This window comes from Tigriopus californicus, chromosome 5 (assembly GCF_007210705.1).
Source record: "Tigriopus californicus strain San Diego chromosome 5, Tcal_SD_v2.1, whole genome shotgun sequence".
In the NCBI taxonomy this organism is placed as follows: domain Eukaryota; kingdom Metazoa; phylum Arthropoda; class Copepoda; order Harpacticoida; family Harpacticidae; genus Tigriopus; species Tigriopus californicus.
Genome location: NC_081444.1, coordinates 9,463,508 through 9,479,599, shown reverse-complemented (window position 1 = coordinate 9,479,599; position 16,092 = coordinate 9,463,508). Strand labels below are relative to the sequence as shown.

At 44.4% G+C, this 16,092-nt stretch overlaps 1 protein-coding gene across 2 annotated transcripts in view; it reads right to left on the bottom strand.

The window, feature by feature from the left end:
- Positions 1–6,715: 6,715 nt before the first annotated feature.
- The window catches only part of LOC131880722 (monocarboxylate transporter 10-like), a 34,750-nt gene continuing 25,373 nt past the window's right edge, over positions 6,716–16,092 (bottom strand). Inside the window, exons 1-6 of one of the 2 annotated variants that reach the window (XM_059227410.1) lie at positions 12,661–13,426; positions 9,402–9,587; positions 9,049–9,196; positions 8,662–8,953; positions 8,157–8,538; positions 6,716–8,047 (exon numbers count right to left, since the gene is read on the bottom strand). In XM_059227410.1, coding sequence (XP_059083393.1) covers positions 7,206–8,047; positions 8,157–8,538; positions 8,662–8,953; positions 9,049–9,196; positions 9,402–9,587; positions 12,661–13,309 — 2,499 coding nt within the window. In that variant the 5' untranslated portion in view covers positions 13,310–13,426 and the 3' untranslated portion in view covers positions 6,716–7,205. Of the gene's footprint in view, positions 8,048–8,156; positions 8,539–8,661; positions 8,954–9,048; positions 9,197–9,401; positions 9,588–12,660; positions 13,427–16,092 lie in introns of those variants that run through there. The other variant, XM_059227411.1, reaches the window with a different exon arrangement.

Here is a 16,092-nt window from a genome sequence, read left to right as displayed (position 1 = left end):
TCTCCGTCGGGGACAGCTATTGAAGCCCCAATCTCGCTTCACTCCGACCAATAAACTTTTGATTGATTCCCATTTGGCATTTGCACTTTATGAACACTTTCTCTGACATCCTTGTTTGACCTACTCTTGAGTCTTAAACTTCATCCACCGTCCAGTGAGGTTTTTTTTCTCTCTCTTCTTCTTGTTCGTGGGAGATAAAGGGTCCTTCTTTGGGGGCTTCAGTTGCTTAGTCTACCGTGTAGAGCTAATATACAGTACAATAGCCAGTCTCTCTTTCTTCGTCTCTCTTTACTCAAGAGGTCCTCTCCGGCAAAATGATAAGGGAGGTTCCCCGCCCCACTGAGCCACGCAGGGAATCTCCGAGTTTGTGGTGCGGTCCAAAATGCTCCAAGTTCCAGGCTCTCTCTCTCTCTCACACACACTCACTCTCCTCGGTTCTTCAGGAAGTGATGATACTGTCTGTATCCACGTGCATGAAGATGAGATGACCAACATGGAAAATGGAAATTGTCTCAAAGAATAAGTAAGTGGATGGTTCGTATCGTAGAAAGATGGATAGACGGATAGATGGATGAATGAATGAGCGACCACTGCCGGCATGGCACAAACCGGGCCCAATAAGATCGGTAGCCACTAGCCATATGACTCCGGGGAAAAGCTCATCCCCATTTTCTGAAACAAAATCCCATTTCGTTTCGACATTCTCGCTTCGTTGTTTCTACTAGATTGAAACATGCTCTTGACGAAGTCGACGACAAGCAAGAGGTGAACAACGTATTTTCTGGAGAAATGAAGCTAGCAAGATATGGATGCTTGAGATTCCAATCCATAAAAATAAGCGAGGGGAAAAAGATGCCGAAGCAAATCAACAATCTCAAAGTTCAAAGAAACTCATTTTCTTGTTGATGATTAGTAGCTTGTCGTCGTTGGCCACTACTTCCTGCTTCTACGGACACACACACATAAGGTGCATGGGGAGTCGATAGCATAGCAGGTGGTGGATGGTAAAGGGCAGATGGACTGGATTAAACCGATCACGGATCTTGGGTCAAATTCTGACGTCTTTATCATGAGAATGAAGACCGTTGAAAAGTGAGATAAAGTGCACGTCCCCGAAATACGGTAAATAAGTGCTTAAAAGGCGTTGAGTGTTTGAACGTGGCCTCTCGAGTTGATATCATTGAAACGATTTTCCATTCCCCCTCCCTTTCAATGTACACATCTACTGCATGTAGAAGTCCAGTGACAAGACACGCAACCGATTTCAAAGGCGAGGAAACAACATTGAGATGAAGGAATGAATTTACAGTGCTCGTTTGATCGAAAGATGTTTAGTGTACGTACATCAGGACAAAGCCACACAACCCGAGGCTAATAACAACTTCACTCTTGTTTGTCTACTCGTTTGTTTGTTTGTTGTTGCTTGGACCTGTTGATATTTGTTCGATCCATTCCGTGATGTATGCCTCAGCACATCATATTGCTTGCTCACTTCTAGATTGGGTTTGATTTGGCCTGTCGCCGGCCTTTATGGCCCAATTGGTGGAATGTCTATTTTATGGACATTTTGTCCATGTATGGTTCATGAACTCGTGAATTGGACTGGAATGTGCCGGTCGTTTCGTCGAGTTACTGTCGAAATGACTGGAATTGTGATCAAGAAGGTAGTTCAGTGGCGAGGAAACGAGAATGTCTCCCTCCATTCATGGAGTGGAACATGGACTAGTCCGATTATTGTTACATACGTATGTATTGTAGCGACAGTCACCAGCGGAGCCTTCTTACCCCAAAGAGGCACCAACCAACTAACCAACCAACCAATTCCATTGGCCGGCAAATCGTCCGTAAACTTATGCTTATTGTAGAGCCTAACGAGAAGACAGAACTAAGACAACCTGGCTGCTTTTCAGTCCAGACCTCGGGCCAGGAATAAACGTCTATAAAGATGAGCAGATTTTCTCATGAGCCGTATTCTGAAGCCTCTCTGATTACCAAAGTAACAACCCGCCTAGTCGTGCGGGATATCGCTCATGCATGGTTATCTTAACGACAGGGTGTATTTGAGATAAGTCATAAACGCCTGGAGTCTGGACGGGGACGCTAAGGTGGAGAATTGACATCTCCGATTTGAGTCAATGCATAGCACTTTCTTCCAATGAAACTAATCCCATATCGATACAATCATATACTTCTATGGTCAGCTCAAACGAACCACTGGATCAAAAGTTATGCCCTACCCAGGTGCGATACATGGTTGGGCACAGAATTAATGAATGAACTCTTGTGGCTCATGCATTTTATTTAAAGTTAAGTAGCGAACTTTAAGATGGCTAACTTTTGATCCAATCGTTCGACCGGACTAAAAATTGAAAAACATAGTTTTAGCGACCTGGGGCCGGTCTCATTTGGAAAAGAACGCAATCCATTCACTAAATGCCCAGTTGATATTTCTCAAACCAAACGTCCCCGTCCAGATTCCCGGCGCTCATGGATACGGGTAAGTACTGAGTAAAGCTGTGGTGGCGTCGATGACAACCTAATACCCAAGAAGACGTACGCACGCAGGATCATTTTTCGGGCATAAGCAAATCAAATGGACATTGTCAGCACTTACTTTCATTATTTTTCATTTTTTGAGAAGTATTCGTTTTTTTGGAAACCACTGACGAGTGGCCGTGTTGTCCCACCCTGTAGTTCAAGTCACGTCACTCAATACCAAGATTCGTGGGTAAGAAAAGAAGACAAGAAAGACACGAACTCGAGGATCGGTCTAAAATTAGCCTCCCAACAGATTCGCAATTTCACACGATGATGAAGAGATTTGCAAAAACTTTCCCGGCTCTTGACACGCAACTCGGACGAGACCAATCCGCCTCATCAGATCCTATCTTGCTGGAGTGAAGAGGGTATCAATGCCAACCGCTTCGGAGAAAATCCAACGACCGCACTTTTCTACAATCCGTTGCGATTCGACTCCAAGATGAGTTCACTCAGCGTCTGTCCGCCGTCTGTCCGTCCGCCGTCCGAAGAGAGCTGTTCTTGGTTAATTGTGGGCCATCTATCATGACTGTGGATGCATCTCACCATTTGAACATTTGAAAATTAGCGCGACTGCTGTGCCAATGCTACAATGCCACAATGAAAGAGCCCACGGTTTACGAACCAACAATGAACTGAATGTATTAGAAAAGACGCCCGCCAAGCACATTTCATCCTTGGAATGACTGAGCAATTGAAAACCAACAAAGAAACCATTAAGCACTTCGGAGACGAGAGGCGGTCTAAGACGGCCCAGGAGCAATAGCACCTACCTAACATACCGTACTTTGATGAGAGTTCCTCAAGATATATACACACACATACACACACACACACACACACACACACACACACACACACACACACACACATACACACACACACACACACACACACACACACACTCGCACAGATGTACCACCACTCTGTCACTCTTATCATATCGCTGGATTTGCCTGCCCTTGGCCTCAGCCTCCAAGTGAAGGGAACTCAAAACCTCGACCATCTTCCTATTGTATCAGGCCCATCGACGTGGCATGCTCTAAATGGACATGACGGAGTGCCAGTCACTAAGTGGCTTCCCTGACTTATCAACTATCAATAACTTGGATAGGGTCACTCCATCCAGTCAGATAGTATTCTATCATGCATCAGCATGGACCACATCAGTTTCACTTTCGGTCAAACCATTCGTTACCACCAAGCTATCAGCTACGTATAATAAGCTCGCCTAGTGCGAGAGAAAGTCATCATCTTGGGGTAATGGGCCAATTACGTTTTTTGGTCAGATAATTGGAACCTGTCAGATTAGGTCCTCAAAAAGCGACTTCTACTACGGCTACCACTACTACTTGGTCGTTCGGCAGACTTATCCCAGTTTGGAGTTGGTGCCTCCAAAACGGCTCAGCTGAGTCGTGTCGTATGCAGTTGATGCTCTTAATATTGTTGTGAGAAACAAGATCATAATTTAAATCTCAGACCCCCGTACCCTCCCCCCTATCTTTTTAAAGCTTTGAGGCTGTGATACATCATGGGTCAAACGTGAACCGCCGGAGCTCTAATCATTACGTTCCGTGTAAGTTCATAGCTTTGGTCAACTGGTATTTACTCTAGAACCCTGTGTTGAAGATGTCCCTCAGCTTTACGAAGGTGGCTTTTTTATCTAGTCATCTCTTCTAGTTTAACCGACATGCACATGTACATAGAGTACATGTGTTCACGTTGTGTGCAATTAGTCAAGGCATACACGCTCACACGGACAGAAGTTCTTAATAAGTGAGTCGGGTCTCAAACTCGATGGTACGCCTCTCTGGTTTCAACGGTTATATTAAATACAGGGTGTAAAGAAATCAAGGGCCGCTCTTTGTGGCTTCTGAAAATCCTTTCCCTTTACTCAAAGAATAATTTGATCTTATTGAATCTCCAGTTTTTTTCATCAAAAGGGCTTATTGAAAAACTTAGTATAATACCATAAATGATCCGATTTTACTCTAAAGGACATTGATAACCCTCTGATGTTTGGACACCGAAAGATTGACTCTTGAAATTCCAGATTTCGGCCCTTGGTCCGGTCTGTTCTAAATGAATTTATCGTATTTGCATTTGAGGATGAACACTGAAAGGCTCACCAACGTCCCTTGGTCTTTGCCGGTCTTCAGGATGTCCTCAGATTTAGTTCTGACCTTAAGACTGCACTCACTTGCATTTTCAGACATTGTTTTGACGGCATTCGCTCAGAGGGTTACCCATCGACTCTAGGATATCGTTAGACCAGTTGTAATATGCCACTATGTACTTAACAGTTCCTCTTAATGAATGCTTGTGGTTTAATGTCAAAAAAAATCTTCGAGCATGGAGAAATATTGTGAAAAACAGTCACGGAGGCCCTTATTTTCTTTACATTTCTTTATATTTTCTTTCCTTACATTTCTTTGTATGATGAATCAGCCGCAAAAACGCCGAGACGAGTTTAAATGTCTTCAATCTTCAAATTAACGATTTCGTGCTCGTACGTGGTAGATTTTCTGAAACGTCAAATATTTTGCGAGACGGATTAGGACATGTTATTTACTATATATGAACGAGAGGATGTCTAGCGTCTGGCGCTTTCACTCACCAGATTGCCGGGAGTTGGACGACAAACTTAGGAGGAACGCTTTTATTGTATACGGTCGAATAGACGCCGTCGAGTTGGTAGAGTCTCTACAGGGTGGCCGGAAATAGTAACAATTTCACATTCACCATTGAAAAAAGAGTTTCTCAACAACTGAAATCAAATTTCACGGTTGCATTTTTGAACTTTGATCATTATTAAAGGTCCTCTAAAGTCAAACTTCACTCATTTTCCACCATCAAAGAAACAGGAGCGAATCTCGTGAACGGTCATGACGGCTCAAAATAACATGCCCTTTGTCCCCTATGTCAATTAGGATCGATTTCGTGGTCGCAAATGAAAGCCATATCGAGTGATAATCTCAGAACGTCTTTGTTTGGATGTTTTCAATTTCTTTTTTTAGGGATAAAACTGCAATTACTATTGGACTTCGTTATGGCATACTAATTCAATTCATTACTATTTTCCTCCCACCCTGCAGTTTGTCTTAAGGAGACGCTCGCTCTCAAGTTTGACAGCACTGGAATTGAAATATCACGAGGTCAGAAGAAGTCTGAGCTTTATTCAGGGTTCGGGTTGAGGCGACCGAGAGGGCATCCCACTTGAGCCCCTCTCAATCGAGTCTAACCGAGAGAACAAACGAACGAACGAACGAAGCTCGTCTGGCCGAAGTTCGCTTGTTGGTGTTTAGCTCAGCCGCACTCTCGCATAAACACCCCTTTTGGGCCCAAGAATACTGAATGTGAGGAAAAAAGGAGAAGTGAAGCATGTAGATTAAGAGCTCAGGACTTCTGACAGTTGGCCCTACCGGATCAAAAGCCATTCAAATTCCCAATCGTACGCCGGGCAGGTTATCTTGTTTGACGGAGGGGCATATTATTTCATGATTTTATGACATTTTCTATGTATATACGCACATATATATACAAACATATTTGTATGCACCTCGTACGAACGTATTAGGTTCAAGTGTTCATAGTGTTGGTGTAAACGTTCATTACCAGGAGTTGGCTTATTTCTTGCTTGGGTATATGTGATATAGTAAATTGAGTCAGAATGAAGCGTTTGGGAATTACTATTTCAGGCACCCATGATTTGATGGCTTAGTAAGGCCTAATGAATGTACGTAGTAGTTTGTTGGTGCCGCAGGTACCAGTTCACCATGTCTAGAGATCATCAAGTTGTTTCCCGATGACAAATGTGAGCGAGACATGTCTCCATGCAATCCCACATGGCTTTTTCCCTCTTCGTGTGACTCGTGTCCCTTTCCTCCTTCCTCACCCTTGTTGACGTTCCACTCCGGAGTTATGAAAACGGATGGAAAAGGCAAAGAAGGATCGTAAATCTAAAAGCCTCGATGAGGTTTATAACAAGTCTTTGATTGCTTGAGGACGACAGGTGGACGGACGCACTGATTTGACGAGTCTGGCTGGAGAAATTAGCACCAAGAAAGGGGACGAGAGCAATTGAAGGCGAAATGGAAGCCGAAATGAAATAAGAGACAGACTGTCCACAGACAGGCCGGATTGAGGTTGTGACTAGCATGACGTTGGCATTTGAATCTAAAGTGGCCATCTTTATTCTTTGGTTGACTAGCATAAAAATTTGAGCACTACGGCATTCACTTTACACGATGAAAAATGGAAGGCAATGGCGACTAACACATCATCAATCATGTATCACATTCAATACGGAACGAATACGTAGTACAGCAGTTTTGCATACGTACATACAGCATTTGTTGTTTGAGATTTAAAGCCATGCTTTTTCAACCACTAGAACAGTGCGGCGGCAGTTCTAAAGCAAATCGGAAATAATACACTTCATGGGGGTGGGTGGAGTGGCTAAACTCCACCCGGGCTAGGGTAAGTTGACTAAATTGAGTCTAGGACAATCGTTGTAGCTTATAAATCATTCATATGAGTATCACAGCCAAGGTTTGCATAATTGAAGAAAAAAGGGAAAGGAGGTCCAGGTCTAAAAGCCATTGGGGTCTGGAACGCGGCGCTCAAAAGGACGGATCAAGATCGTCAAGATCGATGTGGATCGTCGTTTACATTGAAGCCTCTTCGATGACGGTGATGGTGCGTTTTGGTCCCTGACTCGGTAAACGACGGTTGGTATTTGAGAACACGGGAATTTCCTTCTCAGGATGGGTGTGCGAGGCGTTTTGAAAACGCCTGCGACCACTCCCAAGAGATGGAGGTGTTTCCGTTTGACTACTTATTACGACACTGGGTTGTCGAAACAGCGACCATTTGCGAGTTCGCCGGGCCCCGTTGGCCCCGGGAGTTGGACTCTCGGTCTCCTTGATGAGGTTCTGCTCGTACTCGCTGAGCATGAGACAATTTTCCACTTTATTGCACGATGTGATGTTGTCCAGGTATTCCAATTCATCCAAGAAGAGATTCTCGGGCAAGTCCATATCCGCAATCCCTTCCTCAGAAAAAATGGATGCCTCTCCGGGCGGATTCCCCAGATCAATGAGATCATCATAGTTTAAGGAGTGAGGGTGACTCAAGAGGCTGACAATGGGCACCATCAGATCCACATTGTCGTGCTCCGAATGTGAGAGTCGAGGATCTAATCCTGAAAAGACGGGATGGGCACCTCGTCCGTGGCTCAAAGTCTTGAGCGAAGGTGTGTTGGACGCGGGATCTTGATGGCATCGGCCTAGTTGAGATTGGGCGTCATGGATGCCACAACCCGAGTTGGACGCTTGTCCTAAGGAATTGGTGCCAATGGACTTTCGACTATTTTGACGCAGGCGCCTCTTCTTGCGACGCAGGTTCTTGCGATGAACCGTGATGAAACACATCACAAAGGCCCCTAACAATACTGAAGCGGCACTGACATAGAACCCCACTTGACGACCAATGTGGACGTTGAGATAACCTGAAAGAGAGAGCACACTGTATTGGTCAATTTTAGGCATCACATCAAGCAGAAAAGACCAATGCGACGCCGCCGCCGCCGCTACACACTCACTCACTCACACACTTACCTACGATGGGGACCCCCAAAAGTTGTGGGATCGCCATGGCACATTGGGCAAATCCCCAAGCTCGAGCAAAGTTTCGAGCACGCACTTTTTCGTAGATGTAAAGTTTCATGGCATAATTGAAGCCACCCAAGAAGAAACCGTAGATCCACACAAACATCACATAGCCATTGTAACCGTTCACGGCCGTGAAAGCCAAAATGGACACCCCGCACAAGAACAACGCGGTCTGACAAAGATATTGCTTGGAAATGGAGCATTCCTTAGATTTGCTCACCACCACCAGTCCAAACACCACACATCCACAGCACCAAGCGAGACCCAAATAGGCCTGAAGGTAGATTAGAGATGGTCCGAAGATGCCTTCGATATAAGCTTGTTGAACCTGTTGGGACAAAACACAAAAGCTTTTTCAATTGGATTTCCTATCTTTGTCCTGAATGCATCTGAGAGGGAGTGACCTCTCTTGGGAAAATGAGCTTTGAGTGTCCGTGGACTGACGCCTTACCAGATATAGGAGAGGTGCATAGAGCCCGAAAGAGCTCACAAAAAGAGCAATGAGTAGGATTTGAATGGTTCGGCTCTTGAGCGTGCTGAAATCGAAGTAAGGAGGCCGTTCATCCTGGGCCTTGTTCTTCTCCTTATCTTTGTTCTTGATTTTCCTCTTTTGACTTTTCAAGTGGAGGATGGCTCTTCTCTGGGGATGGTACAATGAAGCTGACCGGTAGAATGTACCCAAAATGAACGTCACGGAAATGACACCCGATACAGCTTGAAGACCCAAACGCCATCCGATCGAGCTAGGAGGGGAATGGCTCATTAGCATGACAATTAATCGACAGCGTGTCGATCCACGAGCCCTTGCCACGACAAATTTGATTTCATTATTACGAACCTCATACTTCGATGCAAGAACATGGACATGACAGTCAATCCCAATCCACTTCCAGACACGAGGATGATTTCGACCAATTCGCGTTTCCTCTTGAAATACTGACCGATCATGAGAGTGGCCGGGTCTCGCGTCATTCCCACGCCAATGCCTGTTCATGTCAAAGATCGACGATGGGTTTTGTATTGAAGAAGAAGAAGAAGAACAAGAAGACGATGCTGAACAAGAACCGTTCTCATAGGACAGCATCTGAAGTACCACTCTACCATGCGTGCAATTCAGTGTCTGGACTACATACACTGTTTACACAATAGAGATGGTGGCAATCGATTATTGTATGCATTCATTCTACTCACCCATCATTAGGCCATAACTGAAGAACAACTGATGGAACTGACTGGCAAATGAGGTAAAAAGGCAGGCTAACGCCGTAATTAGGCCGCCGAGAACCGCGGTCAGCCGGGTGGATTTTCTGCGGCAAATGGCGATCGTCATGGGAGAAATGAAGAGCGACGTGGACAAGCTCAGGGCTCCCAACCAACCTGTGGACAGAACCATAAAGTTTGAAATGGGAATGAGTCTCTTTCCAACATACTTTTCTTCAATAGGGACGGACGTTCTGATACATTATATTCCTTTTTTTCTACATATGGGCGGATGGATGATCGAAGAACTCGCGCTTATCGTGGAGGGGCATATCAATTAGTAACAAAAGGTGCTTAATTACGTATCTTTGGAGAGTGCTCCATTTACTCCCAGATTACCCAACAACCCAGATTGTTCGAGGGGCTGTGGGTTTTTCTTTGAGCCGATAAAACTGTCAAAGAGTTAGAAAAATACCTAATGTTCCTCCGCCCCTAAGGAGACACTTTGGTTCCTCACTACGCAGTTACGCAGTTTGCAAAGGGCACAATATACTGTAATAATCTGTCCATGATGTGAACTTAATCTAGTGGTTTCTCTGGACTCGAGTCCTGGCTTTAGTTCGGCGAACTGGTTGACACTCATTGAGATCCAACGACCATACGAGCTAGTTATTTTTCAAACCAAAATCTAGGTTGATGAATGAAAGTTTTTATCTACTCCAATCGTGGCTGTGGATGCAGAATTTCTCCCATTGAAAAGTCATTTGTAAAATCAGACAAGACAGGGCAGAAACTTGTTTTGCATGCTTGCCCAGGAGCCGATGATCAGAAACAATTTTTTGCTCCTCTCATCCAATCAACATTGGCCCTCCATCCAGCTGAGAATTATGACGAGTTCGTTCCATCCCGAAATGGACTGGTCACTAACACAAGGAATGCTACGGAGTTTTTGCCATTTCTCCATCCATCCATCCATCCATCCATCCATTGATCCTTTCCTTCATACGGCCAACACTCTATTACAAAAGAGAATACTATACTAGATACAGGCTACCACTAGTCGTATCACTCAACCCCTATTGTTATTATTGCATTGCTCGAGAGCTCGAGAGGTTTCAAATCTAACACCTGAAAAAAATGATCGGTTAATTTGACCGATTATTTTGGTTCGTTTATTCCATCGGCGACCTGACACTGACAAGTCGAGTGTGGCAGTGGCAACCATTTGACTTTAGATACCGTGGCTATCCGAATGCTACTCCAAGAACTACAAACCGTGGTTTTCGTAATCCAGGCTGCTTTAAGCGATATCTATCAATGTCAGTGCCCTCTTCAGTCCGAGAGAGGAGCTCAGGATGCAAGCCTACCCAAATTTCGCGACAAACAGAAACAAAAATGGAGACACTTGTTACTTGTGAATAAGTTATAGGTCACAACATCACTTTCCGACCCTTGAGGGCTGAACCTTCTGATTTTTTTCTGATTTGCATATCACGAGATGTAAAACAGATCAAGAAGGCCACGCGAAAGGAAGTCCGTTATTGTCGCACTCTTATCAAATGTTTATGCGATTTTTTGCCGTTTCTAAGCGCGTTAGATTTCTTTTATTACCCTTCCATGTATACAGTCGTGAGTGGTGAGTGTATGTACTTTGGGGCTCGGCTGACGCTGATGGTCAAGCTAACTTCGTCTCCATCATTTTATTCGACGAATTGCATACCTTCCTTTGGCAAGGTAACATTTCGTGTAATGAAAGAGCAAGAGGTGAGTTGCCAGGTATCAGAGTGTGACGGTCATTATCGATATTCGTTTGTATACGTCCAGACTGACTGAAATCATTTTGGCTATTTGAGCAATTTAGATCGAGCCAGCAGCCAGTAACTTTCAACATGGATGCACTTGGAGAAAACCGATCCGAGCAATTTCATGTTCAATCGATAGTGCAATCAATCCTATCATAAAAGGTTAATAACACTTTGCCTCGTTAAAAAAACATGCACATTGAAGTAGCCGTTTCGTCTAGAATTGTAATTCGTCAATCAAGAGACGGTCTATGAAATCATTGGATGTGGATGAAGTCCATTTCAGCATCGTATCAATGTCGATGGTGATCGAGAATCCGACAAATTGAACCTCTCTTAGTGTCATGAGTGGCAACTCGATCCTCGGGTGGCCAAAACTTGGTTTTCGAACGATAATGAGAGATTAAAAGTAGTTCTGATAGTTCTAGTTCTAGCTACTGGCTTGATGTGTTTGCTGAATGCCTGGGTTCAGGTGGAGGAGATTCGGCCGCAATCGTGGTGTGTAATTAACACTCGTAAAACAGCATCCAACACGGGACATTTGAGAATTAAAAAAAACCGTCCTCCCAAAGCACCACACTTATTGCTCCTGAATTCAATGCATTGTCTTTTAGTCAGACTCACGAACCTATTAATCTATAGATTTCTACATGAATACACACCCTCTACATGTGCCGAAGGTTGGATGAAGGCCGAACAAGTCCAATTCGGTTGTATGGAAGGCCTGCAAACTTTAGGCCCTACCACCAGTCTGCCAATAAGCCAACCCACCACTAACCCACCACTATCCACTCGATTAGAACGTACATGTGCATCCGCTATGATGAAATCGGGGACGACCGAAAAAGTGGGTCACTCTCGACTCCTAGTCTCTGCGACTCAAATCTCGGAGAGGGAATTGTTCATGTATGAATCCACACATCCAGGAAAGGCTACTAGATTTTCGAGCAAATCCGGGCTCCCTTCCAATCAAGCGTTAGTAGTTATCTCTGCAATTACTGCACTTCGGATCAGCTACATACTAAACCTGATGAGGGGCGTGTTCAAATGCAACCCAATCAGTTATTAGTTTAATCTGCCCAAACGGACAATGGGCACGGATTGAAACCCAAAACTCAAATTGCCAAGACGGAACGATCTCCCTCAGACGGTTGAAAATCTATCTCCTATTCACCTCTCTCTGGTATTTAAGGAGCCACCACGACTACTAGCACCATCACCATCATCACCACCAACACCACCACAAGTGTCAGGCTTAGGCCGCTCAGCCATTGGAATACTTTACGATTGCTGTCTTTAAGGATCTTCCCGTTAATTGATTCTCAAGGATCGTCGGAGAGAAAAGAACTTGACGCGACGACCGGCCGATCGGATTGTCGTCCAAGGATTTTTCCTCATAGCTCAGGTGGCCTAGCTCGTAAAACGAACCGATAGAAATAGTTTCTTACTCGAATCATTCTCTTTGCCAGCGATAATTCTCCGAACAAAGACCAGATGGGAAGAAATGGTGGAATGTCCCGCCACCGATGTTGATCTTTGGTTAAGCGCCACTTCTTCCCCCACGGAGTTCAGGTACATGCCGATGGAGATTTGAGCTCCGTGGACAATGCCTTGCACGAGAAACGTCACCAAAACCAGGAGCCAACCCCATCCACCCTCGGGATAGTAGTGTTGCTTGAGGGTTCTCAGATCTTTTAGCTTCTTATCAATCTGGGTAACGATCAATTGCTTCACCGTCTGAATTGGATCATCGACCAAGGAAGGCGGCTCGGAAGGGCACAACCCACTACCCCCGGAAGCAAAATCACCCTGGACAGTCATCACTTGGGCCAATTCTTGTTCTTGAATGATGCTTGGACAGAGGCTGCTCTGCTCTTTCATTGATACGCCGGAATCCTGACCACTGGGCCCAAAGTCGTCCAAGAGGAGACATTTGTCCTCGGTTGATTTGATCAGTTGGCTCACGTCCTGATTGATGTCTGGGACCGAGCGGGATCTCGGCAGTTTGGAAAAAGATCTCCGTTTCACTTGACCCTCTTCAAACACCCCCGAGGACGTCTCAAAGGAGTTCTGAATCTCGCCCAATACTTGCATCATTTTCACTCAAGAAGCATGCCCTTCCGTTCGTCCAGAAATATCATCACGGCTTGAATGTCACACAATCACCCGCATACCTGTCTGCCCTTGGAACAAGAGTCGACAACTACATCTGAGTTCCGATTCCCGCCTTCACATTAGTCTGGCAAAAAAGCGTGTTTTCTTCGACTTCTTCCTACCTACCTACATACATACGAGCATACGTACAGAGCTTCTCTTTTTAAGCTCTCGCTCTCTGACTTTGAACCGCCATTGGCCGAGCTTCAGACCGTTTTGAGATTTGTCTCGCAAGCCCAAGCACGAGAAGCACAACAGGAAGACCCTTCCGTGGAAAAGTGCGTTTCCAAAGAATACGGAGAGGGGTAACACTGACTGTTCTTTGAACACATGGGCGTACTTGGACACCGTGCATGGATGAGCTCGAGGATCCCGGGATTATTCGACCTCCATCGTGGCCGAAATTTCTCGGAAGCACAATTGAAGTCAGGTACCAACTTGAAACACCCCTTTGTGCCCACAACAGCTTACCGGAAATGTCAGTCAGTCGTCACCCTCTTTGTGAGGTGTAAACAAAAATGCCCCAGTCATAAGTTATTTCTTTATTTGCTAGGCCTTGAAATACGATTGATGGGCAAACTTCAATCAAATCACGTTCACGTTCCAAATAGGATATTTAGGCTAGCACACGCTATGGCACGTTACACTCGCTTACAATATAGTGGAAGCTGACCGTTTTGTCATCAAATGTTCAAAAGGCATCAACTTGTGGATTATTATCACGCCCCTTTAAAAAAAAATGCGTCATTGTGAGACCGCATGAAAAGGCTACAAATTATGATCAATTTGGCATTTCAGCTCTTTTGGGCAATACATTTGATGCACCTAAATATCAAATGGTTGAAAAAGTTAATAATGTTATACCCGCAAACACCGACTTGTTCTTCTTCAACTTCTTCTTTTGAGAGAGAGAAACGACACAAAGCAACTTTCCGGTTAAGCAGGCAAAACTTTACATTGGCCATGATACCAATGGCCAAAGTTGGCGGTTAGTTTTGTCTTTTAATTCAATTCAAAAAGGCCTCATTGGTTTCTTCGTGAATTGATACGAACGTTTGAGTAAACTTTCAGATTGGATTGATTGTCAATCGAGGAAGCACTATTGGTTATTGTAGTAAAGTTTCGAATGGCCAAACCCAGCCTGCCGCAAGAATTAGAGGCCATTGAGGACAAATGCAGCTTCCTAGTCAGTTGTTTTATCCAATATTGGTTTCAATATGTTGTAGACCCATCCATGGTTCTCACCCAAGAGTTGTAAAAGAAGGGAAACACATTCTGAACGATCAGACTCAGTCATGGCAAAGAGCTGAAAACTGCCTGATGCCTCTTGAGGTCCCATCCCCACATCATTAGTCTCTTGTCAAGAGCAGTTTTTGCGTCTTAGATCACCATCATCATCACCACCACCAACACTATCTTCTTCTTCTTTTTCTTCTTCTTCTCGGGCATCTCTCCTATCCTTTGGTAGTTTTAGTTGGTCTCACCCGATATCGGCTTGTGTGCAGCAGGCCTTGTTTAGTGCCAATCCTTTGGAACGTCATCCCAGAAGTACCAATGTTAGCGCATGCATCCATGTAGCTCACAGCTTACGCTTGTAAGTACAAATGTTGAGATTCATTATTAGCTTTTAGTGGACCAAGCAATCGTTCAACTCAATCGTGTTGGGAAGGATTCACAATACATATGCACACACACCAAGACTATTCAGGCCAAGGGGAACCCTTTTTGTCGCCTTCGAACTGCATCACACATGGCTTTTGTCTTTGGGTCCATTTATCATCATCATCCTCGTCATCCGCCTCATGATCTTCCTAAGTAAACTTCGAGGTGAATTTCCATCCCCGTCATTCACAGGCCAAGTCTTCATCGATTTGTGTCTTTAATGATACGAGGGGTTGTTATAGTTTACCTACACTAAACTCATGAAAAATGATGGTAGCCCTTAATAAACTTAAGTTTTTACAGAAGCTCCGAGTTTTATAGCTATAAAGAGGGAGAAGAGCTCAGCATCTAAATCCTGATGGAGTTGACGGTACGAACTGCATGAACGTTCAGACCACAACTTAAACGCTTCAGTCTCCGTTTTGATGTGCCTAATGTGATTTCGAAATGATTAACGTAAAAAACGGTCTGGGTTGAACATTGTAGCTTGTTTTCCATTTCATTTGGTATTGCACTGTTTCCGACTCTCTTTGGTTCACTCCAGAGCCACACTCCTCGTAGGGGATGTACCCGATGTACCCGTTTCAATACCTGTATGCCTGATGCAAGGTGTGCGAGGGAAGATGGGCTGGACCACCAACAGAGCAACGCACAAACTTCAGCTAGGCTTCAGATTCATGGAATTCCTTGGAACCCCTTTTTCTTAGCCTGTGTTATCACATACCTAGCCAAAGGTTACGGATTTTTAAACAGATGGACTGACATCGAAGGGAAAGATATAAAATCGCCTGAATCATTCGTCTTATCCAAAATTAGCACTGGGCGTGATCAAAAGATATGTCCAATGAATCAACTTGGTCGAATTTGGACCGAAGATCTACCATAGGGAACTCAGAAGTAGTCAAAATTGTGGATTAATGACTCCATAAAATTTGAATCTTCTGCCTCCTCTCTGTCGACTGCGTAAGCTTTTAGAAATATATACTTTGGAACAAACCACTTTACAATAAGATGTCATAAAAGTGATTTGCCTTTCATTGTAACGATTTATATGAATATGTTGA